General features: G+C 37.3%; 1 protein-coding gene across 1 annotated transcript in view; it reads left to right on the top strand.

The window, feature by feature from the left end:
* LOC107567525 (contactin-5) overlaps positions 1–23,554 on the top strand; it is a 210,787-nt gene that overhangs the window by 126,662 nt on the left and 60,571 nt on the right. Inside the window, exons 8-11 of the mRNA XM_016253217.1 lie at positions 1,574–1,755; positions 10,875–11,011; positions 11,497–11,626; positions 17,359–17,503. Coding sequence (XP_016108703.1) covers positions 1,574–1,755; positions 10,875–11,011; positions 11,497–11,626; positions 17,359–17,503 — 594 coding nt within the window. The remainder of the gene's footprint in view (positions 1–1,573; positions 1,756–10,874; positions 11,012–11,496; positions 11,627–17,358; positions 17,504–23,554) is intronic.

The raw sequence follows: 23,554 nt of genomic DNA, 5'->3' as shown, positions 1-23,554 counted from the left end.
AAAAAAAAAGGTTTACTTGATTATCCATTGGTTTTTTTTTTTTTTTTTTTGCATATCAGATTTTGAGAAACATTTGCACATCTCTCAATCATCATAGTGTTGCATTTTATTATATGTTTGCACCCCACAATGGAAGAGCTCTGATTATAAAATGTTTAAATATCATCCTACTAAGACATTATTTGTACAGTGATAACTAATAATTATATGCATTGTATGTAAGTAGTCTGCTATTCTGTTATGAAGCAATCAGAATTTCATCTTTTTGGCCACATAAACATAAACAACTGCACATTTTTTTTATTATTATTTTTTAGCATTCAAAACAGAACTATTTGCTTTAGTAATCATATGAGACATACAAATAATATCCACACCTACCAATGCACTTCATCTCTAAAATGACACTATATGATGAAATCACTGAAGACAAAATGTTTGTTCTACAACTTTAAAAAGGCCCCATGAGTTTTATCATAGATCCACCATGATTTAAACTGACAGGATAGAAATGTCATCCTGTGTGGATAAATGTCCTTGTACAATTTAAGCGGATGTAGAGGGACAAAGGACTCAGAAATGTGAAGTTTTTACCAAGGGGCCTGCGGATGATTGATGCCGGTGTCTGGGTTTTCCTCGGCGTCACATTTCCATTGTTGGAAAGCTGTGAAATGGAGCTGTCACTATGTAGCAGTGCTGATTGTGTCTGATAGAGCGGGTTATCTACACACGGGTGCCGCACCTAGGAGGTCATATCACACGCCCGCTGCTGCCACAAATAGGGATGGATGGCAGTGTACAAATACTGCTTATCTACACCGCTATCTAGACGTTTATTGTGTTACCCAGTACTCAGCCACTTACAGAGTGCTGCCATATCAGATTGTCCTGTTCGTACTTTCAAAAAGACCGCAGTATCAGCTTTATGAATTAGCACAGATGCACGTTTTGGTCAGAGATAAAGGAATTGCTTTTAGAAAGTGCTTTTTTGAGATGAAGTATATAGTTTTTACACTGCGAGCATCGCCAGATAGATTGGATCAAATCAGCTGGGTTTCGTGATGTTGTTAGGTGATGATTTACGCTTCTGTAAAAGCCACAAGTCATGATAATTTCAACAGTTTAAAAATAAAATTGTGTGTAAAAGTCAAATTCCTGGTAAGGAAATACAGTAATCTACCTCCTGAAGAGCTCATCTACCAAACAGAGAGGTTGCTGTTACCTTTAAAACCTTGTCAATTTACTGGCATTCAATGGAATTCAGCAGTGACACTCACTCCCATGAAGCACTGCAAAATAAATGCTACAAATACTTCCAGGAAAAAAGGGCTCTATTGTAAAAAAAAATAATGACATGTTTTTGTCAAAGGTTTTCTGAACACTCCCCTTAGCCACAGTTGGACAGACAAACAGATCCCACCTTAGAATCACACAATTGGTTGAGTCAGTCATGCTAGTTAATATTCTCAAACAAACTAGAATAAACTGGGATAAGATGAACTATTGCAGCATCAAAAAATGATATATTACCTCTTTAATTATTTATTTCTTATATACGTTTGTATGTTCTCAGTCCTGTCCCCACCATCACCTGGAGAAAGATGAGTGGGAACATCCCCAAAAAAGCCCGTCTGCGCAAATCACAGGCTGTTCTCGAGATCCCCAATATCCAGCTAGAGGATTCTGGGAGTTACGAGTGTAAAGCTGAGAACACCAGAGGCAGCACTGCCTTCAGAGGACAACTCCAGGTCTACAGTGAGTACAACTTTGCTTCTGAAAAACTGTGCAACCAGATCATTAAAAATGACATTTCGGTCACACTTGATTTTAAAGGGGTCATATGATGCGATTTCAAGTTTTCCTTTCTCTTTGGAGTGTTACAAGCTGATTGTGCATAGATAAGATCCCTGAAGTTGCAAAGACTAAAGTCTCAAAACCAAAGAGATATTCTTTATCAAAGTTAAGACTCTGCCCCAGCCCCTAAAACGGCTCGTTCTAACACGCCCCCACATATCTATCTCACTATGTGGAAATATTAGCATAATGCCGCCCAAATGTGCACGCAAAGAAAGAAGGCGTAGTTTCAGTAACCGCAGTTAGTGTTGAAGCAGCATGTCAGGGAGACACTGTGTGTTTCTAGGCAAAACCAAAAGCACTTTATTTGGCCTTATTTGTAGAAAACTAAGCGTTTGAGAGAGGCGGGGCATAGAGGACCTACAATAATGTACAGAATTTTAAAAATAATGTGTTTTTTGAAAATTAAAGCATGTCAACATATTCTGTTACACCAAATACACTAAATAGTGATCTTTAAAAAAGCATTATATGACCCCTTTAAGGTTCAGTTCTCACGATTAACTATTAACTATGACTCTTATCCTCCTAATTTGCTTCTTATTAATAGTTTGTAAAGTAGGTGTTAAGTATAGGTATGGGGTAGGATTAAGGGATATAAAATATGGTCATGCAGAATAAAGGCCCATTCACACCAAGAACGATAACTATAAAGATAACTATATTAGCGTCCACACCTGCGGATATTGTCTGTTTATTCCAAGCGCACACTCATCTGCCGCTTTAAATTCTCGAGCTCGTCATAGCAGTATTGATTCTGATTGACTGTCAATGTTTTTTATCGTTTATCGTTTATCGTTTATTGTTAATCAGCTGGAAAAAATCATTATGAAAGTGATTTCAACTATATTGTTTCTCTGTGCCTTTATTGTTATAGCTGTGGTGTGGACTCTGCTATTCTTTAATATTGAGAACGATTTTTACATTTACCTTTACATTTAGACATTTAGCAGACACTTTTATCCAAAGCGACTTACAAATGAGGACAATGGAAGCAATCAAAATCAACAAAAGAGCAATAATATGCAAGTGCTATAACAAGTCTGTTAGCTTAATGCAGTACACGTAGCAAGTTTTTTTTTAATCATATAATAAATAACAAGAAAACAGATAGAATAGAAAAAGAATAGAGCGAGCCAGTGTTAGAGGCCTTTTTTGCTTTTTTTAATCTGAAGTCAGAAAGTCAGAATTATAATTGTATAATAAATAGAATGCAAAAAGATTAGAGAAGCAAGTGTTAGTGTTTTTTTTTAAAGAAAACAAGCAGATAGTAAATAAATAGAGTTCAAGTCTAAAAGGGGCAGGTTTTATAAAGAATAGAATTAGAATAGAGAGTGCTAGAGTTAGAGGGTCAAATAAAGATGAAAGAGATGACGCAGTTGAGTTGGACAGGTCATTCCACCAGGAGGGAACATTTAATTTAAAAGTCAGAGAAAGTGATTTTGTGCCTCTTTGGGATGGCACAATAAAGCGCCGTTCACTTGCAGAACGCAAGCTTCTAGAGGGCACATAAGTCTGAAGTAATGAATTTAGGTAAAGTGGTGCAGAGCCAGTGGTGGTTTTGTAGGCAAACATTAATGCCTGGACAGAACAAGAGCATGAACAATAAGTTGTGAAACATGTTCCAAAAAAAGGGCCTGATATTCTTGATGTTGTATAAAGCAAATCTGCAGGACCGAGCAGTTTTAGCAATGTGGTCTGAGAAAGTCTGCTGATCGTCAATCATAACTCCCAAGGTTTCTGGCTGTTTTTGAAGGAGTTATGGATGATGTGCCTAACTGGATGGTGAAATTGTGATGAAACGATGGGTTTGATGGAACCACAAGCAGTTCTGTCTTGGCAAGGTTGAGTTGAAGTCGATAGTTCTTCATCCAGCATGAAATGTCTGTTAGACAAGCTGAGATGCGAGCAGCTATCGTCGGATCATCAGGATGGAATGAGAGGTAGAGTTGAGTGTAATCAGCATAGCAGTGATATGAAAAGCCATGTTTCTGAATGACAGAACCTAGTGATGCCATGTAGACAGAGAAGAGAAGTGGTCCAAGTACTGAGCCCTGAGGCACCCCAGTGGTTAGATGCTGTGACTTGGACACCTCACCTCTCCAAGATATCGTGAAGGACCTATCTGAGAGATAAGACTCAAACCACTGGAGTGTGGTTCCTAAGATGCCCTTTGCCAATAGGGTTGACAGGAGGATCTGGTGGTTAACCATGTCAAAAGCAGCGGACAGATCTAGCAAGATAATTATTGAAGATTTGGGATCCGCTCTTGCCAGTCTTAGGGCTTCAACAACTGAGAGCAAGGCAGTCTCAGTTGAATGTCGACTTCTGAAACCAGACTGGTTGCTGTCGAGGAGGTTGTTCTGTGTGAGAAAGGCAGAGACTTGGTTGAACACAGCTCGTTCAAGTGTTTTTGCAATGAAAGAAATAATGGAAACCGGTCTGTAGTTCTCTAAATGAGATGGGTTAAGGGTGGGTTTCTTAAATAGTGGGGTTATACGAGCCTGTCTAAATGCTGAGGGAAAAACACCAGTGTGAAGGGATGTGTTAATGATGTGAGTGAGTGCAGGTACAACTGCAGGATAAATGGCTTGAAGAAGATGAGATGGAATAGGATCAAGCGGACAAGTAGTAGGATGATTAGAAAGGATGAGTTTGGAGACTTCTGCCTCAGAGAGTGAAGAGAAGGATGTGAACGAGTGTATGTTTGCTGGTAAGATGTGCTTGACTAATTGTGGTGTGAAAAATTGTGCACTGATGGTTTTAATTGTATTAATGAAGAATGTGGCAAAGTCGTCAGCTGTTATAGTTGATGAAGGAGGGGGAGGACAAAGGAGGGAGGAAAATATTTTAAAGAGCATGCGAGAGTTAGATGAATTGTTAATTTTGTTATGATAGTATGTCCTTTTAGCAGTGGAGACATTAGCAGAGAAGGACGAGAGGAGTGACTGATACACATTGAGGTCAGTAGTATTTTTTTATTTGCATCACACCCTTTCAGCAGCCCTAAGCTTAGAACAATGCTCATGGAGAACATCAGACAGCCAAGGGGCAGAAGGGGTGGTACGGCCTGGCCTGGAAGACAAGGGGCAGACAGTGTCTAAACAAGATGTAAGAGTGGAGCAGAAAGTATCAGTAGCACTGTTAGCATCAAGAGAAAGCCGGGAGGGTGAGAGTGAGCGTAGGTTACGTCGAAAGATGACATGTGGAGGGATATGTGTTGTGTCAGGAACCATGTTGAGGTTAAGAGTGAGGAGGAAGTGTGTAAATAAGGTCCAGTTGGTTGCCTGATTTGTGAGTAGCCGTAGTTAACACTCTCTTGAGATCAAAAGAGGCAAGCAGAGTGTGGAAATCTGCAGCCTGCAACCATTCTCAGGAAAGGTTGAGAGCTGCACATCTAATTCATCCAAGAAGTTACCTTGTGGACCTGGGGGTCGATAAACAACTACAAAATGGATTTTAAAGATTTGGATTTTTAGAACTATATTTTTATCGTTATCTTTATAGTCACCGTCCTTGGTGTGATCAGGACTTAAGGCATTAATATGTGCTTTATGAATACTAATAAACAGCCAGTATGCTAGTAATATTCATGCTATTTAAAACTGAGAATTGGTCCTTAAAAATAAAGCATTACTGAAAATAAAGCATTACCAAAAAAGTGTGTTACTCATTTGTAAGTTGCGACGAAAGTGTCTGTTAAATGAATAAATAAATCTATGAGCAAGTGGGGGATTGATAATGGTGAAAGCCAAGGCAGGTTTATTCTACAGACTAAAATGATGGCTCAAATCATCTGGCTTATTGAGGGAAGATGTGCAATTTCTTTGTTATTTTGATTGGATGAATGATTTTTCCAAAGACTTACATTGAAGAAGCAATATCTAGAGACCAAACCAGGTATGGGCAACTACAGTCCAGGAGGGTTGCTAGCAGTTTAGCTCTATCCCCAATCAAACATACCTTAAAAATCTAACCAAAGTCTTCAGGATTACTAGAAAACTATGGACATGTGCGCTTGATTAGGCATGGAGCTAAACTCCACAGGACATTGGCAGTCCAGGACTGGAGTTGCCGATCCCTGGACAAGACTATCGCAGAAATTTGAAGATGGACTCTATTGTGGAGGTCTTCAATCCTGCTCCTAAAGACAGACTCTTTTACAATATTTATTTCCAAGTTGCTTCAGCACACCACACTGATGTATGATTTTCAAGCAATCTTGAAGACCTTGATTAGCTGGTTCAGGATTGGTTTGATTAGGGTTGGAGCTAAACTCTGCAGTACAGAGGGTCTCCAGTAGCAGGGCTGAAGACCTGTGCTCTATTATAACATCCATCCACATCCCAGAACCCTTTAACAATGCTTTTGCAGCCACCCAGAACACACTAGTTTTGAGTGTATGAGCACTACTCACATTTTCTTCAGAAAATGTAAAAACGTAAGAGCTATTTGTACAAAAAAAAAAAAAGGCTTTGAAGTAATGTGTCACAGTAGTGTGGGAAAAGGATCCACTGGGTCCATTTCTGATTAGGTTCCTTCATAAATTATTCCACTGGGCATACGCTCACTCTCTTTTGCATAAATCTGACTGGACTTTATGACAGAAGGTATAAATTTAAGCAAAGTTGGCCAGCTTACATTTTTGTCAAAGTTTTGCGAGGACAAAGTGGCTCTGTACTTAGAAGACTTTTGTCCAATTAAATGTTAGAGGCTATTTTATCATTATTCTTGCTTGTCTAGTCTATTTATTGACCCACATATTTCCCCTGACCCACCGTATAGCTTTGATAGGGGCCTAATACAGGCATCTGGGACCTCCATTCATCTTTCGCAGACTCCTCTCTTCTTATCCGTTCGATAGGGTTTGTGACTTAGATAAAGTGCGTTATGTCATAAAAGTATGTGTATCAGCGGGCCACAAGATGAATGCACTGTCTCAGTGATTTTATGAAAACCTGGTTTTAAGATGTTTATGACTGTCACTGGGATCTATGATTCATCACACACTCTGGCTGAACAAAGCTTGACAAAATAACAGCTGTTTGTCTTATCCGTCACAACAGCATCCAAATATACTTTTATTGTGTTCTCTCTGTTGTCAGTATTTCAGTACATGTATGTGATGAATTGTCCTGACACTCTACATGAATCTTAAAGTATTTCAGAGTAGAACTGTTGAAGGGATAGTTCACCCAAAAATAAAAAATAAATGCTGTTAATTTCTTCACCCTCAGGCCATCCAGGATGTAGGTGACTGTTTTCTTCAGTAGAACAGTAAAGATATTTAGCTGAAACCATGGTCCTTGGTGATTCATAAAATGCAAGCCAGCGTCTGCTGAACGTCAACCAAGAACAATAACTATAAGGATAACTGTAAAGTTTTAGCAATTGTAAGGTCAAAAATCATCAAAGACTTCTGCTTTCCTGTCCCAAACCTATCTTCAGTAACAAAAGGGCCATTTGGAATTCCTGAAGGCACAGAGGTGCTGATAGTGATCAAGGCCTGTAGGCCAACATGTGTATACACCGGGGGTCTGCTAATTGTCACACCTTTTGCCCAGTGGGTGAAGTTATAATCTGCTGATTGGTCAGTTTGAATGTCTCACATTTGGTTTTTAGTCACATGGTCAAGGAAGGGATAAAAGAGGACTGTAACTGTTGCTCTGTCTCTTTCCTTGGCTGGCTCTCTTCTTGGGTCTCTGCCCTCTCTCCCTCTTTTTCTTCCTCTCTCTATCTCTTTCTCTCAGGTAATATTTTACATGTTGGGTACAATTAACTATGCTTTACCATCCTTCATCTATTTTGTAACCAATTCAAGTGTAACCATAACAAAATATTGTTATTAAACCATTTCAATTATTAATTATGTGCTAACTAGTCTTGATTCAAGGTTCATCTTAAAGTGCTACCTATTGCAATACAATAGTCACACAATAGCAACGCTCTCCCACATATGTAGCTATTATAACTGCGCTTATTTCCGTCGTTGGTATGAGTGGCAGTGGGTGGTAATAGACTAGAAATGTACAGTTTTATACCATCGTGCTGATAACGTTTCTTTAGTCATTCGGCAATCCTACAGCCTGAACCACCGTAGGGAAACCATCCTTACACAATTGTTCTAATTCTATGAGAATAGCAAAATCCACATCACAGCTAAAATGATAATGACACAGAGGAACAATATAATTGTAAGCCCTTTCAGAACGATTTTAGTAGCTGATGAAAGCTAAAGACATTGACTTTAAAAACAGACTTTAAAGAGCTTGAGTACTGAATGTGGTAGATCACACGCATAGAGTAAACATAATATTATTTCCCTATAGTGTGCGTGCAACTCTACTGTTATTTAGTTATGAACTTTTAAGGTTGAAATATAATGCACAACTTTAGCCCAGATTTGTGCCCCAATTTACAGGTTGGAGGTGTCAACACTTGTTGCCAAATGTCAGAGCCAATCTACAGATTTTGGGCAGCTAGAATTGACCGATTTCACAGAAAATCGCATAGGGTATGATCCACACAGACAATTTTTTTGCTTCAAAATATGATTTCATCCATTTAGAGCAGGGCTGCCCAAACTCGGTCCTGGAGGGCCGGTGTCCTGTAGAGTTTAGATCCAACCCCAATTAGACTCACCTGAACCAGCTAATCAAGCTCTTACTAGGCATACTAGAAACCTCCAGGCAGGTGTGTTGAGGCAGGTTGGAGCTAAACTCTGCAGGACATCGGCCCTCCAGGACCGAGTTTGGGCACCTCTGATTTAGAGGATATCAGATATGTTTGATATTTTGAGTAGGACAGTGAACTTGACTTTTAACCTCTGTGTCCCGGTCACAAAGCCGCAAAAGTACTCACAAGTGAATACTATGGGTCTTTTAGTCAGGTCTGGCTCTATTCTGGAATATAACGCCCACTTTTTACCAGCAAAGGGCCTCTAAATATATAAATTAAGTCTCTTGATCAACAGACATTCTTGAACGTTTGTAAGGAGAAGTCACTTCCCAGTCTACCAAGACCATTCATGGAAATTAAACTGTAAGGACCCTTCAGAAATGTAAGTAATGACATTACAACCATGAGTAAAAAGAACACATGAAAACCCAAGTCAACACCTTTTAAATTATTGAAGAATTTGGTCTTTCATGATCAGTGACATTATGAACTGCTATGGTATGTGGTGGTCAGCAAGAAAAGTCCTTTTGTGCAAGAAACTTTGACTCAGTGAAAAAAAAAAAAACTACAAAAGTTCAGTACATTTTAAACTGATTTTAAGAGGTGTTTTCTATTAAAAATTAGCATGTGTTTGTAACTTTTGCCTCAACTGTCAAACTTGAAAATACTCTTGAAGGAAGGCACACAGCTTCTGCCTTCACCTGCAAACTATATTCCAGACACACGTCTGCTCTTACAATTTGCATACACCCTATTCAGTCCATAAGCCCCTTTTTTCTCAACAGATGTGATTGAAAGCTTGCTTTGAGCAAGCTTCTCTCTCAAAGCCTCAGCTCATGTGAATTATATTTCACGTGCAGCAGCTGCAGATCGACATGCGTGTTCTGGGTGAGCAACGAATCGGGGGCCACCGACGGGCAGGGGTATGCATCCTCCTCAAAGCTGCGGCCTCCCGTTATTGTCACGGCTGTGGGTCCGGAGTGAGGAATAGTGGTGTGGATGGTTGGAGGCAGTACGTTTTATTACCATGTCCAAGAGCTGTAACTTAAGGAGCCTATGCCCAGAGGTTATGTGCACCTTTCCTCTCTTCTTTTCTCTCAATTTTATAAAATTGACACAAGATGTGTTATCAATTATACAAAGCAGCTAGATATCTCAAAGGGAGTGTCATTTGAATAGAGAGATGATTGCTTTCCATGTGCTGGCTAATTGATTTGTTCCAAAAAGATATTACATTACTATTTAATTTCCTTCCATTATCTTTGTAGTTCTAAGCAAACGGTGATCAGTAAAGTGCATCTTGAAATTAGAGTGTCACAGATTTTTTAGCATGTTTGCTATGTGGAGTTTTTCAGGTTGTTATTTGATTTCTTGGGTGTTCTGGGTGATTTATGTTGCTATATGTTTTGTAGGGTGTTCTGAGTGTTTTTAGCATGTTGCTATTTGACTTGTATGGTATTCAGAGTGGTTTCTTTTTTTCTTTTTTGAGAATGTTGCTATGCAGATGGTGGGTGTTCTGGGTGTTTGTAGCATTTTTGTATCCACTCACAAGTCAACATGATATGACTCACTAGATATGACTGAGATCAACATTTCACCAATTTTTACATCCATCATGTGAAAATTTTAAGTCTGATTGCTTCGAAGAGTAATAATACCTGTCTACTTAACAAACGTTTGACTGTTTGTATTTTTGCTCACAATAAATTCAAAGACTTTCCTGTGCATGCTGGGCACTAAAGGTCCACTGCTTTCAGAAATGTTCTGCTCATCATTCTTAATGAAAACGCTCTCCACTGTTCCTCTCATACATATTAATTCTGCAAAAGAACAATGCGACACAGGCTACCTACAAACTGCAGCTGCGCTTCATGTTAAAAATATTTTATAGTCATCATAGTTTTTGGCATTCAAAACCAGGTTTTTGTTTAGTTAGCATCTTGTTTTTGTCTGTGAAAAAAAAATCAAATTTATTTGTCAACATAATTAACACTGCTGCCAGCTTAGGCAGCTGCTTATATTACCCATGCCAGAAATAGCAATGTAATGTTGTAAACATTTGTAAAAAAAAAAATATTTCTACTTAAAAATGTCATTATTAATTCAGTGTTACATAGTTTTTTTTTGTTTTTTTTTTAATCTTAAGTTAATTAATTTTGTAGTGAAAATTGTAAATCCTACTATTTTTTATTTATTTAATTTTTAAAGATTTTTATTTTTTTATTTTTTTATTTTTTTTGCAAATTTCAGCACGACAAGTACAAATCAGAAGGGGAAAAAATATTTACAGTTAAGCCCTGATCTTGCATATGTTCCTTGTCTCCTCTGTGTTCCTGGAACAGCTCTGCCGCAGTGGATCAGCATGATAAATGACACTCAACTGGACAGTGGAGAGCAGCTCCACTGGGAAAGTCGAGCCACAGGAAAGCCCAGGCCCACGTATCGCTGGCTGCGCAACGGAGAACCTCTCAACTCACAGGTACACACACACACACACACAGCTCACTCATAGGAAAGAGAAATTTCTGAGATCTGTTTAATATTTCAATTGGTTCTCAAATGGAGACTTTTGCTCATGGCCAGAAACATACCTTACGCAAGCAAGCAAGCAACTCACAAATACTTGGTCAGCACAACGTAAGCTTGCCATAGGACCTATTTACATACACTCTTGCATTACAGAGGCGCTCCAACATGAAAAAAAAAGTCCTCTAATAATCACTAAATCAGCACTATTAGAAAGCTGTTCGAACAATCAGATTCGAGAATCAATTATCACTTCAATTATTAAAACTATTATTTAATGTGTTACATATCACTCAGTGGTAGTATAATGACATATCAATTGTGACATATAAATGTCTCATACTGGTGTCATTTTGGCAGATGTGTAATTGACATTAAATATGCTTTGAGCCTGACAGATGAACACATTGTTCTAAAGCAACTGTTGTCTCCCCACAGAGCAGAGTGGAAATGGTGAATGGGGAGCTTATCATTCACAGACTACAGCAGGCTGATTCTGGAATGTACCAGTGCATCGCGGAGAACAAGTACGGAGCCATCTACTCCAGTGCAGAGCTCAAAATACTAGGTAACTGCTATATAACTATTTCTAGAATCGTACTATTCCAGCATAACATGCAGTAGACTAGTTTTGTAGGATTTAATTGAATCATAAAAAGTGGATAATGCTATATATATATATATATATAGCATTGGTTACATCAGCAGAAAATTGTGAATAAAAAAAATGTGAAGTGGAAAAGAGTGCTTATTTGATTCTGGACTGCAAACTTGTCACCTTTCTGGGAGAATCACCTCTCTGAAATCAAAATTTGGCATTTGTTGGATTCAGAGTCAAACAGGTCTGGAGTGACTTGGGGAAGAGTAAATGATGACAATTTGTATTTAATAATCCCTTTAAGGTCTCCCTGTGATTTAGCGCCAAATTAAAATCTCTATAAAAAGTAAAGTATTTTAGCAAAATATTTTATTATTATTGTTATTATTATTGCTGCTGTTGTTGTTGTTGTTGTTGTTGTTATTACTAATAATAACAATTACTCAGATTTTATTTTACAGTTCAATTTCTGTAGTAAAATAGTTTTTATAGATTTTTTTTGTTTATAATTTAATAAAATAATAACCAAATTAGTATTATTATTATTAGTAGTAGTAGTAGTAATTTAATGGGCTCCATACACTGTGTGAGTATGGCCTGTTGAAATCAATTATAAAGTTTTATATTATATTCATTCAACCTGAATAAAAAAATTAAGGCCAGTACCTTTACTCATAAAGACATTTTTACATATTTTTACTTGTTTCCTAATCATGAAAAGTGGCACCCACACACACGGCTAAGGCAGGTAAAAGCAGATGCAGGAAAATGTAAAAGACATATTGAAGAGAATTAAGTCTGGGTGAATAAAGTTGAAAAGGCAATTTAATCCCACAGGTAAAGTGTGCGTCTCTCTTTTTCTCCGTGAGCGTTGAGCAGGCCAGCTATTGACAGGCGGCTTTCAATCACACACAATGAATAATCCTGAAGCCTGAAACCATCATTGAATGGCAACAAAGACAAAACAGGGCCAAATAGCAATCAATTTCTGCTTTCTTTGAACTGGAAAAAAGTCTGTTTCAGGGACTGAAAAGTCTGCTGGCAGCACATTTGAGGAAGAAAGAAACTTTGGTGATATTGAGTTAGGTGTCCACAAGGATTGGCTAAACCGAAGACAGGGCTGTCACAAACAGCCACGCAGTACGACAGAAGAAGGCAGGCGAGATGAAAAGAGAGAAAGAGAAAGGGACTAAGAAGAAAAAATAAGTTATGTTGGATTGGATTTAGCTTGTTTGTCAGTCTTGGTGTAATAAGAACAAAAAACGGTTAGAATCGTTTATGAAAATGCCAGCGCTATCAGTCTCTGGATGCCCAGGATGAGACAAAGGAGAGATGCAAACCGGGATTGCGTGTTTACTGGAGACACCCACATTGTCGCCCTGTCAGCTTTGATTGTCCCACACATTCTAAGAAGCATGTGGTCGTCTTTGCATCACTTTCCTAGGGGTCATTTTGATTTACATTCCTCATTATGTGCTTTTGTTTGTCCACAGAGCTCTGATCATTTTAAGACAAGATAAACACAAAACAAAATACTCTTTCTTTTGACAGCATTTATGTTCAATTCATTGTTGAAACCTAATGACTCAATGTAGGAGAATATATATATATATATATATATATATATATATATATATATATGTATGAATAAATTAAGATTAATTTAATGTTTTAAAATAAGTCTATATTAATAAATAGTAACTCATTATATGAGAGAATATATATATATATATATATATATATATATATATATATATATGTATGAATAAATTAAGATTAATTTAATGTTTTAAAATAAGTCTATTATGCTCACCAATGTTGCATTTATTAGATCAAAAATACTGCAAAACCTAACATTGTGGAATATCATTACAATTTAAGATAATGGCTTTCTATTTTTATATTTCTATTTTAATATAATTCAAAATGTAATTTATTCCCAGAAAAAAAAGCTCAAGGCTGCAATATTTTGTTACAGATATACATATATTGTCACAGACGTCTCTCTCTGGTCTTATTGCCACATGGATATTGCTAAAGAATATGAACAATCTTAAAAGCTAGACTCATAACATATAATTTTCAGAGAGACTGTGACTCACTGAATATTCCCCCTCACTGGTCCATTTCCCTCCAGCTCCAAAGTGCTTGTTTAGTTCTCTGGAGTGAGAGTCAGAAGAAAGGTTTTTTTTTTGGATGTATTTGTGGCAAATCCCCCAGTTTCTCAGCGCCTATGGGGAGAGCTGTCATCCGTGACTTAGTCTATTCTATGTTATAGACGTGAGCACATATTGCAGTGACATATTACATGGCTAACAGCAGCCTTCATTCGAATGAGCCATCGCCGTAGGCCGACTCATCCGCATGTGTGCCACTGCCATGCAGCTCGTACCCTCGAGGCCAGTGAAGTGGGTGGCCCAGAGTGAACTGGCAGTGGGTCGTCAAATATGAAAGACCTCTTAGTATTCACAGTGAGAGACGCATGTCAAAACTCCCACTTAAAATCATACATTATAAGTCTACAGTAAATGCTGTATGTCACACACAAATTAGGCACACACATATTCGTTACCACAAAGACACACACGCACCCCCCCCCCCCCCCCCCCCCCCCCCCCACCCCACTCCAAGCTTAAAAAAGTTGTTCATTGGTCCCGACTCTCTCAGCATGTTCCGGGGGTGGTGGATTGCGGGGCCCTTTGGCAATTGCAGAGATTAAAATGTCATCTTTTCTAATGTCACCCGTAAAAAACATGGTTCAACCTTTGACTAAACACTCCTGACGAGGCCTGTCAGCATGTAGCTACAGGCCCCAGAAGGCTCCAGCAGCACTGCAGACATCATTACTTTTAGCCCATATGTGTTTATCTCTGCTCACTAGAATACCATCACACAATGTCCTCTCTAGACACTGGAGTACATGTCCTTGAAAAGTTCAGGCCTTTAATGCAGTCTCTTTAAACATGAACATCAGCATACAGAACTGAGCATCTTTAAGAGTGGGCATGGAATGACATGTTTTGGTAACACTTTAGATTAGGGAACACTATTTACTATTAAATAGCTGCTAATTAGCACTCATATATTGGCATATATTAGCATAATACCTTACTCTGCATGACCATATTCCAGATCCAATACCTGAACATAACAACTACAACAACTACTTCCTTACTATCAATAAGCAGCAATTAGGAGTTTGTGGGCCAAATCTTGTAAATAAGTTAGCATTTTAGCACATCCGGTTCTATTGTCCAAGTCAGCAGGATTTGAATGGGTTTTTGGTTAAATATCTGACATAAAGTTGACATAAGCTCAATATATTTTATTCTACAACATACAATAAATCAGTAAAACCTGCTTGTGATTTTTTATAAAGCTTTTACTTGTCTTGAAAAAGGAGGATGCTAACAAGTAGCTAAAAGGCCTTGTTTACACCTAGTATTAAGAAGCGTTTTTGTCATTCCGATCACAATTGGACAACACTAAATACAGGGTCTGAAACGTTTCAAGCTTGTTCACTTTTGACTACTTCTAGCGATATAGGTGAATACGCATTTGACCACATTGCTTTCGTAGTTTAGACGCTCATGTGGTCAAATTTGTTTGAATTGAAAGACCTCTCTTCCTAATGATCTCATTCTTAAACATTACATGTGCATGAAGCACAACATTCCAAAACACACAAAAATCAAAGTCATTGATCATCCAGGTAACAACACACAGTATTAAGAGTCAAGTGTATGAACTGGTTAATTTGTGTAAATTCAGTTAGTATGTCTTGTGAACATACTCCTATAATGTTTGCAAAGTGATCATATGGAACATTGTTTTCGCATGACACTCCAAATTATGATATTTCCAACCTCTCTTTAACACCCCAGTCTTTTTTTCCCATTTACACAAATTAGGAGTTACAGATTAAAGAAATGTTTAGGGTGAATTTTGGTTGTTTTTGCTTATTTAAAACTAGTTTTGTCTTATTTTAAAGAATTTTAAGAACCATGGAAGTTTGCTTCAGCTTCCTATTGGGCCCCGGCCTCCTGCTTAACAATCCCTCCATTAACATCAGCACTAAACTGCATTTGATTGTGTGACTTTGCAATTTTATTCTACTCATCTGTTGCATCAGCTTGCTGAGAAACTCCCCGCAGACAGATTAGACATTTAACAGTAATAATCTTCAAATGCGCTTGTCGAGGGCTGAATTTTTTTTTCAGCGTTTTGCCTGGAAATGTTTTACTTCTTGTAGATGCAGAACAATAAAGCTACTAATTATGAACCCATCATTCAGAACGACAGCAATGCCATCATTACAATCATTCCAGAAACCTTTATCTCCCTTTAGAGTCCCACAAAACCCCTGTCTCTGAAAACAGACCTGTTATTTTATTAAAAGATATCACTCATTTGTTCATTTCCTACTGCTCTTGTGGGCTCAGTAGTTCGATGAATTGTGGCAAAGAGGCAAGATGAATGGTGTCACATGTGAATATTTACAAAAGCATGCACATGCCATTAGTTGCCAACATGCAGCACAGTGCCATCTTAATTACATTATTGAGCAAGTCTGTGAATTATGCATTGCATATAACAAATTAGATTTTTATGTACTGTGAATATATTTTATAAGCGTGTTCTGGTCTCTTAAACAATTTAAAATAATCACCTCATCTCATTTTAAAATCAGGGGTCGGCAACCTTTTGTGCATAAAGTGCCATTTTTAATTTTTCTGGTTATTTTTTTCTGGAATTCACGTGGAATTCACGCTCTGCTTCTGTGAACAGTAAACCCTGCCTACTTTGATTTGATTGGCCATCTGAATTATTTTGACATTGATGAGCACTGTTAGACTACTGAGGCAGACCAGGCTGAAAATTTAACTTTTAAAGCTTTTTCATCATCATAACAACAAGAGCACTGCATAATGTACTGCAGCAGATAAGTGCAATAATTTAAAATATTATGGGGGGGGTGCAGTATGGCCATTTTTTATTATTTGGTCATTTTTGAGACTTGTCGGCATGCAGTTTTCTTTATTGATTATCCCCATGTGTGCCAATATTGGCACGAGTGCCATAGGTCGCCGACCCCTGTTTTAAACCATTATGGATTTCCTTGTGGAATACAAAAAAAAAAAATGTATTTTAAATATAATGATTGTGAATGAGGACTAAATGACAAAAAAAAGTGGTCCGTACTCATGTTGCACAGAAACAAATACCAGTACATTCATCAAAATGTCTCTGTTGTGCTCCATAGAATAAACAACATAAGAGTTGATGGCACAGCTTTCATTTTTGCAAAACAACTGCTTTTAATAACTGCTCAAAAGATACATTTTACTGCTCAGTGCTGCAATTGACCAATCAGAATCAAGTGTTCCAGACAGCTGCATAATAAGAGTGCCTAATTAAATGTATAGCTCACTCAAAAATTCTGTCATCATTTACTCAACCTCAAGTTGCTTCAAACCTGTGTGTGTTTCTTAATTCTGTTGAACAAAAAAGAAGATATTTTGAAGAATGTTGGTAACTTAACAGTTGACGGGAACCATTGACTACCATAGTTTATGAAATTGTCCATTGTTTTTGTTGTGATCACTGATGCTCAGTCTTATGACAAGAGTTGATGGCACAAGTTTCATTTTTGATTGAACAAATCCTTTAAAGTGGAACTATGTGTTTGTTTTCATAAACAGCATCAGCTCCCATGTTCAGCACCAACCCTGTCCGGCTCATTGCGACTGTTGGGAAAGATGTGTCTCTGGAGTGCCGTCCACGTGCATCGCCCAAACCTAGAATCTCGTGGAGGAAAAATGATAGAAGAGTCCAGCCCAGCCATAGGTGAGTTTAAATCCCAGCTGAAGCACAGTTAGCTCTGTGACTGTACATGTTTTGCATGAAGGTGTGATAATTATCAGGATTCAGGATGAAACAGTGGCAGTCCACTCCTATGGGTCCGTGTTTTTAATTGATTCCAATTAAATATGCCCATAAACACGCATACATTTACATGAATCTGTGTGCAAAGGGGTTTTAATCAATGTTCTTGTCCAATGATTACCGGTCTCACGCTGAGTTTGGCTCTGCTGAGGTACGATGTGACGACAGGTTTGTTTGTTTGCTCGCTCAGAGCTATTAGGCAAGTTTGTTATTTATTAGTGTATATTTATTAGTGTATGTTATTCAGCAAGGATGCATTAAATTGATCAAAAGTGTCAGTACAGGCTTTTACATTTTACAAAAATAAATGTAAAACATAAATTTCAAATAAATGCTGTTCTTTTTAACTTTTCATAAAATAAGTTTTAAAAAAATGTACTGCTGTTTTCACAAAACTGTTTTTAACACTGATAATAATATTTCTTGAGCACCAATTCGATATTAAAATTATTTCTGAAGTATCATTTGACCCTGAAAACTGGTGTATTGGCTGCTGAAAATGCAGCTTTTCGGTCACAGGAATAAGTTCAATTTGAAAATATATTAAAATTTAAAAAATAAATTAAATTATAATAATATTTCATAACATTACTGTTGTTTTCCACTACCATCTCAATTAAATATTCAAACTTGTGTTCATATGCAAAAAAGAGAATGTAGAATCATGCAAAATTAAAGTAGCACCAGTATGATGCCATGTATTACAGTGAAATGTACAAGTTAGTGGTCATTATAAAAAATAAAAAATAAATTGAACTGCTCAAGGCTGCTTTTGACCAATCAGAATCAAAATTTTCAAGAAGCCACACAATAAGTGTGCGTAATTAAGTTAACAGTGCATTACTGGCATGATTTTTCAACTTTTTTTTTTATATGTGTAGCTGTCCATTTGTTTTGGTATGGTCACTGACACTCAGTCCAAAAATGCTTATTGCATTTATTAAGGAGATTTCAGTCTTTTGTCCTTTTTACAGTCGAAGATGTTGTGGAAAGGAAGACATTTTAAAACATACACGCTAGAACAGAATGCAGGGTTGTAAATGTAACCCCTCTGAGTCAGTTAATGTATAACGTGCTGCTTTATCTGTCTGTCAAAGTCTTGTACATGTAACCTCATTAGAATTAAAATATAGCTTGTATGAGCCATAATATTGTAGAACCTGTTGGCTGATAGCTCATCCGCTGTAGCCATTCATTTATGCATAATCTTAAATCAGCATGAGGAAAATGAGCGCTAGCCCATGTACAAGCTCTTGACGGAGAAGATGTGTCACTCATCATGAGTGACAGATCTGAAATCCTCGGCCCCCGTTGAGCGCTGTAGGCTACAAATCTGTGCAAGGACTGCTGTTTAATAACTGAGAGTCTTCACCACAGACACGTCTAGACGCAAAGACCTATTCATCTGAAAAGAATTATATTATTTTCATGGTGTCATTGGTTGTGTTGTGATGGTTTATAAAATAAGCTAAATAGGAAAAAATAGGAAGCAGAAAAGAAACACTGCGTCAAAAGTTGTTTTAGAATTAGCCATATTACCAAATGACGAAGTCACAGTTTGCCTGAACTCACAGCATTCAATGTCAACAGAAAGAGATATTAAAAGTGTCCTCCCTATATATTTTGCTATATTCTATCTTAAAATTCAGCCAAAAATAAACATTTTGTCATCGTTTGCTCACCTTAACCTTACAATACTTACGTTCTCTTGTGGAACACAAAAGAAGATATTTTGAGAAATATCCCTGTCCCTTTTTTTTTTTTTTTTCGCTGTACAATAAGTCAAAAGTTGTTTTGGACCCGACTGACCTTCATTTTATGGACACAAATGGCTGAAACAAATATATAAATTATGAAAGAATATTATTTTTGTGTGAACTATCCCTACGAATCACACTATGCATAATGTGGTTGGTTACATTTTATAATTTTGTATTTGTGTTTTACGTTAGACCTGCGACTACTAGTATTAGTTGTTTATATCTGATAGACTCTCTCTCTTTACACACTTTTGAGTGTCGTCATCCTGCGAATTCACACCTTGCTTGCTTTTGAATGCCGTGTGCCACTGGCACCGATCGTGAGCTAATTTGCTCCTGCCAAGACTGTGATGAAACCTGCAACACTTATGAAGCATGTGTCTCTGAAAAGATTTTCAGTACTTTAACATATTCCTATTACACTTTCCCCAGGTTGTCTTTTCTAAAGGATATGCATGTTCAAAATCAATGCTGACATTTGCATTGCATAATTTTGCACTAATTTGTAACCAGTGTAAAGGTTCACCTGTTTTCATAATAAGATGCAAATTCACAAATGATCTTAACTCTATAAAGCCTACTGTATCATATTTAAGATGCACATTTCTACGGTCTCTAAATGATCAAAACTTTGCTGAAAAAAACAACAACTGTTGTACACAATCTTCTACATGCCCTCTGTCAACTGATTGATAATTTATATTGTAAATTATGTTAAATTGTTAATTTATGGTGTTTTAGTATAATTTATAAAATGTCCCCCTTTAAATCATGGTACACTTGTCAGTTTGCTGTGAAATCTTTACTGATTTCTATAAATTAAACAGGAGAATACATTTTATTATATTGCATTATATGTTTTGTATGAAATAAAACTGTATAAAAAGCTTTGTATAAAAACTACAAAGCTCTGATCATAAAATAATTAACATTTGATACTAATACATATTATTGGGAGATATAGAGTGAAAACTGATATTTATATACATGTAAGCTGTCATCTATACTGCTAGAAAGATCTCACTAGTTTACATTACAAAATATAAGATTTCTATTTTGGCCATAAAAATATCAAGAACACCACATTGCATATTTTTGCTCATTTTGGGCATCTGAATGAAATGTATTTATTCTTTTTTTTTCTCTTATTCTTGGAGTTCCATATTCTCCTATATCATACTATATGAGCCATATACTGTATGTTTGTGTTTATTTTAAAGCCGGATGCATTACATATGATACACACACACAAAGAAAAAAACATAACAAAAACAAAAATGTTCCCCCAGACAGACAGACAGACAGACAGACAGACAGACAGACAGACAGACAGACAGACAGACAGATAGACAGACAGATAGACAGATAGACAGACAGACAGATAGATAGATAGATAGATAGATAGATAGATAGATAGATAGATAGATAGATAGATAGATAGATAGATAGATAGATAGATAGATAGATAGATAGATTAACAAAGGATAGTCTGAAAAGATTTTTCAGACTATTATTTCATATGTCAGTCTTTACAGGGTCAAGCCATTTTATTGCCTTTTATTAAGCAAATTATTATTTCTGGGGTAAAAACAAGGTCACAGAGACCTAACTTTGTCTCTCTACAAGTTGCAAAGCATTTGCCAACAGTGAAACATAAATATACTCCCTCACTTCATAATAAAAATGATGCCCTGCACACATACAAATAAATTTGAACACACCTTAGTTAACAGGTTCTCAAGACCCCGAGTCCCCAATTCACCACATATTTACCACAGGTCATGCTCGGTTGCAAGTGGACGCTGCAAAATTATTTACGGGCTTTTCTGCTGACAGTGGTGCTGTTGCACAGCAGGCAATTTATTCTGAGAAATAGCCACAGGGATTTGCACTCTTTTCAAATTGTCCTGTAAAATGGCTTCGCCAGCCCAACAGCCCCAGTCCAGTCATAATGCACAACTGCACGTGTGTACGAGCTTCGACTCAGACCGCAGAGCGACGCTAAAAATGTCCACATGCAGCACAGATCCGGCTCTCACCTTGACACCCTTCCTCACTTCCTGCTGCTTATCAAGCCGCAGTTCCACTCTCTCAAATCAATAATTCACAAGTAATAGTGTAACCAGCATTCAGATGCTATTTGCCCTTCCAGCGGCCACACGCCACAGTAAAAGATACAGTTGAGTCAGAACAAAGTGTTCTTGAGGTCAGCCATGGAATCGTTCATAAAGTGGTGCAGATCACATTTGAAATGATGTTGTCTGCCATGTGATAGATGTTTGTTTGTACACAGTGACTACTGATAGATGGGAGAAGTGAACAGCCCAAGAATGCTCGGTTCTTCAGGTAACAAGGTGATGAATGGACTTTGAGCTCGCGTGATCTGATATATTGTGCGGCAAATTTTTCAGAGTCAAGCAATGTATTGTATTTTCTTTTTTGTGACATGGCAAGGACAGATATGGTTATTTATTTTTCTTCTTTTTGTTTTTCTAGTGCTGCAATGTCTTCTATGACTAGCATGAAGGACATTTTGCAGTAAGAGAGACTCTCTGTAAAGTAGCTACATCTGAATATTGGGTCAAAGACATGATCTAGTGTTTGTATCTAAATCTTGCTTGTGAAGGCCAAACGTAGCCATTGTGAATAAACTATGTAAGCTATTCACAATGATAAAAGAAAAAAATATATAAGTCATGGGATAGCTTTGATGTTTTTGTGAGTGGGCATGTTTATGCATAAGCCGAAGTAATAATTGAAAACTCTAACAATATGGATCATCAATAATTCAATATCTCTGTCACATAATTGTAGCTATTCACAATGATAAAAGAAAAAAATATATAAGTCATGGGATAGCTTTGATGTTTTTGTGAGTGGGCATGTTTATGCATAAGCCGAAGTAATAATTGAAAACGCTAACAATATGGATCATCAATAATTCAATATCTCTGTCACATAATTGCTTTGTGCAGAAGAGGAGAAAAGTATCCTCAACTGAACAGAGCTGGTTGCACTTAGAAGCTCTGTTAAAAAATTAAAAAGGAAAAACACAGAATGACAGTCCATGTAGTCGGATGGCTGAGCTCCAGATAGTTGAAAGATATTTTGAGTTACAGATTTAAAAAAAAAAAAAAAAAAAAAGGGTGGGAATAAAGAATCCTAAACTCAAACATAAAGAACCATTTCAGCATAAAAAGGTTTCTAAATATGTGTGAAGAACTTTAAAGAGCCATCTTTGTTTATTTTTTTACAGTTTTTCTCAGTCGCTTTGGTGCATTTCTCACATCACTATTTACATTTGCACAACAGTTAATGCAGTTCTCAAAACAATTAGTACAAACTGCAAAACCTAGTTGTAAACCTGCAAAAGCGTGTCACTTGCTCAAAATGGATAGGTCATTCCTCAAAAGCAAGTATTCATGTCAATGAAAGTGTCAGTGTCATCAAGATGAAAAGTCCTAACACCATTGTTTATGAACAAGATAGTCAAATGTGTTTGTCATGTTTTCATTATGACAGTTTACTCTGTCACATAATTTCATCTACATCACAGCGAATATCATCTCTTGCAATGCAGCGAGGAAAGTATCTCCTCGAGTGGCGAATCCACCCTCTGCAGGACTCTGCTGTGATTTCATCACATGCTGCATCCTTGGCCGCTAGCAATATTCCCAAAGATGTTGTCATCCTCTATAACAGCACTTTGTATCTCTCTCAACCTTATGGCATTGTTTGCAATCACCACTGCACAAATGGCTTCCTCTTGTTGCGGAGTAAAAAAGGGCCCTCTTCCACCTCTGCCAGGTTGTCTTGCAATCCTGTGTGGTGCAGAGTAAAATTACAGTAAATATGGCAAATCTTTGCTGTAACACTACAATACACTAAATGTGTGATGCAGTAAAGCTGTACGTCTAAATGTAAAATGTACAGTGACAAGTTCTTGTCCCACTGCAAGCGTCATGTATGACACAATGACAGTAGTGCAGTGCAGATTGTTTAGTGCTGAATTACTGTCCATTTATACATACCTGTTCTCCAGACGAAATGTTTGAATAATTGAATTTACAGTGGTTCTCCCAACATTTGGCTGCACCCTTCGACCAGCCTCAGCCATTGTGAGGCCGTGATTGACAACATGATCCACAGTTGTAGCCCTGATTTCATCAGGGATCCACCTATGTACTTGGCC

Source organism: Sinocyclocheilus grahami, unplaced genomic scaffold, assembly GCF_001515645.1.
Source record: "Sinocyclocheilus grahami isolate Dianchi unplaced genomic scaffold, SAMN03320097.WGS_v1.1 scaffold1165.1, whole genome shotgun sequence".
Lineage (NCBI taxonomy): Eukaryota > Metazoa > Chordata > Actinopteri > Cypriniformes > Cyprinidae > Sinocyclocheilus > Sinocyclocheilus grahami.
This window is presented reverse-complemented; position numbering and strand designations above follow the sequence as displayed.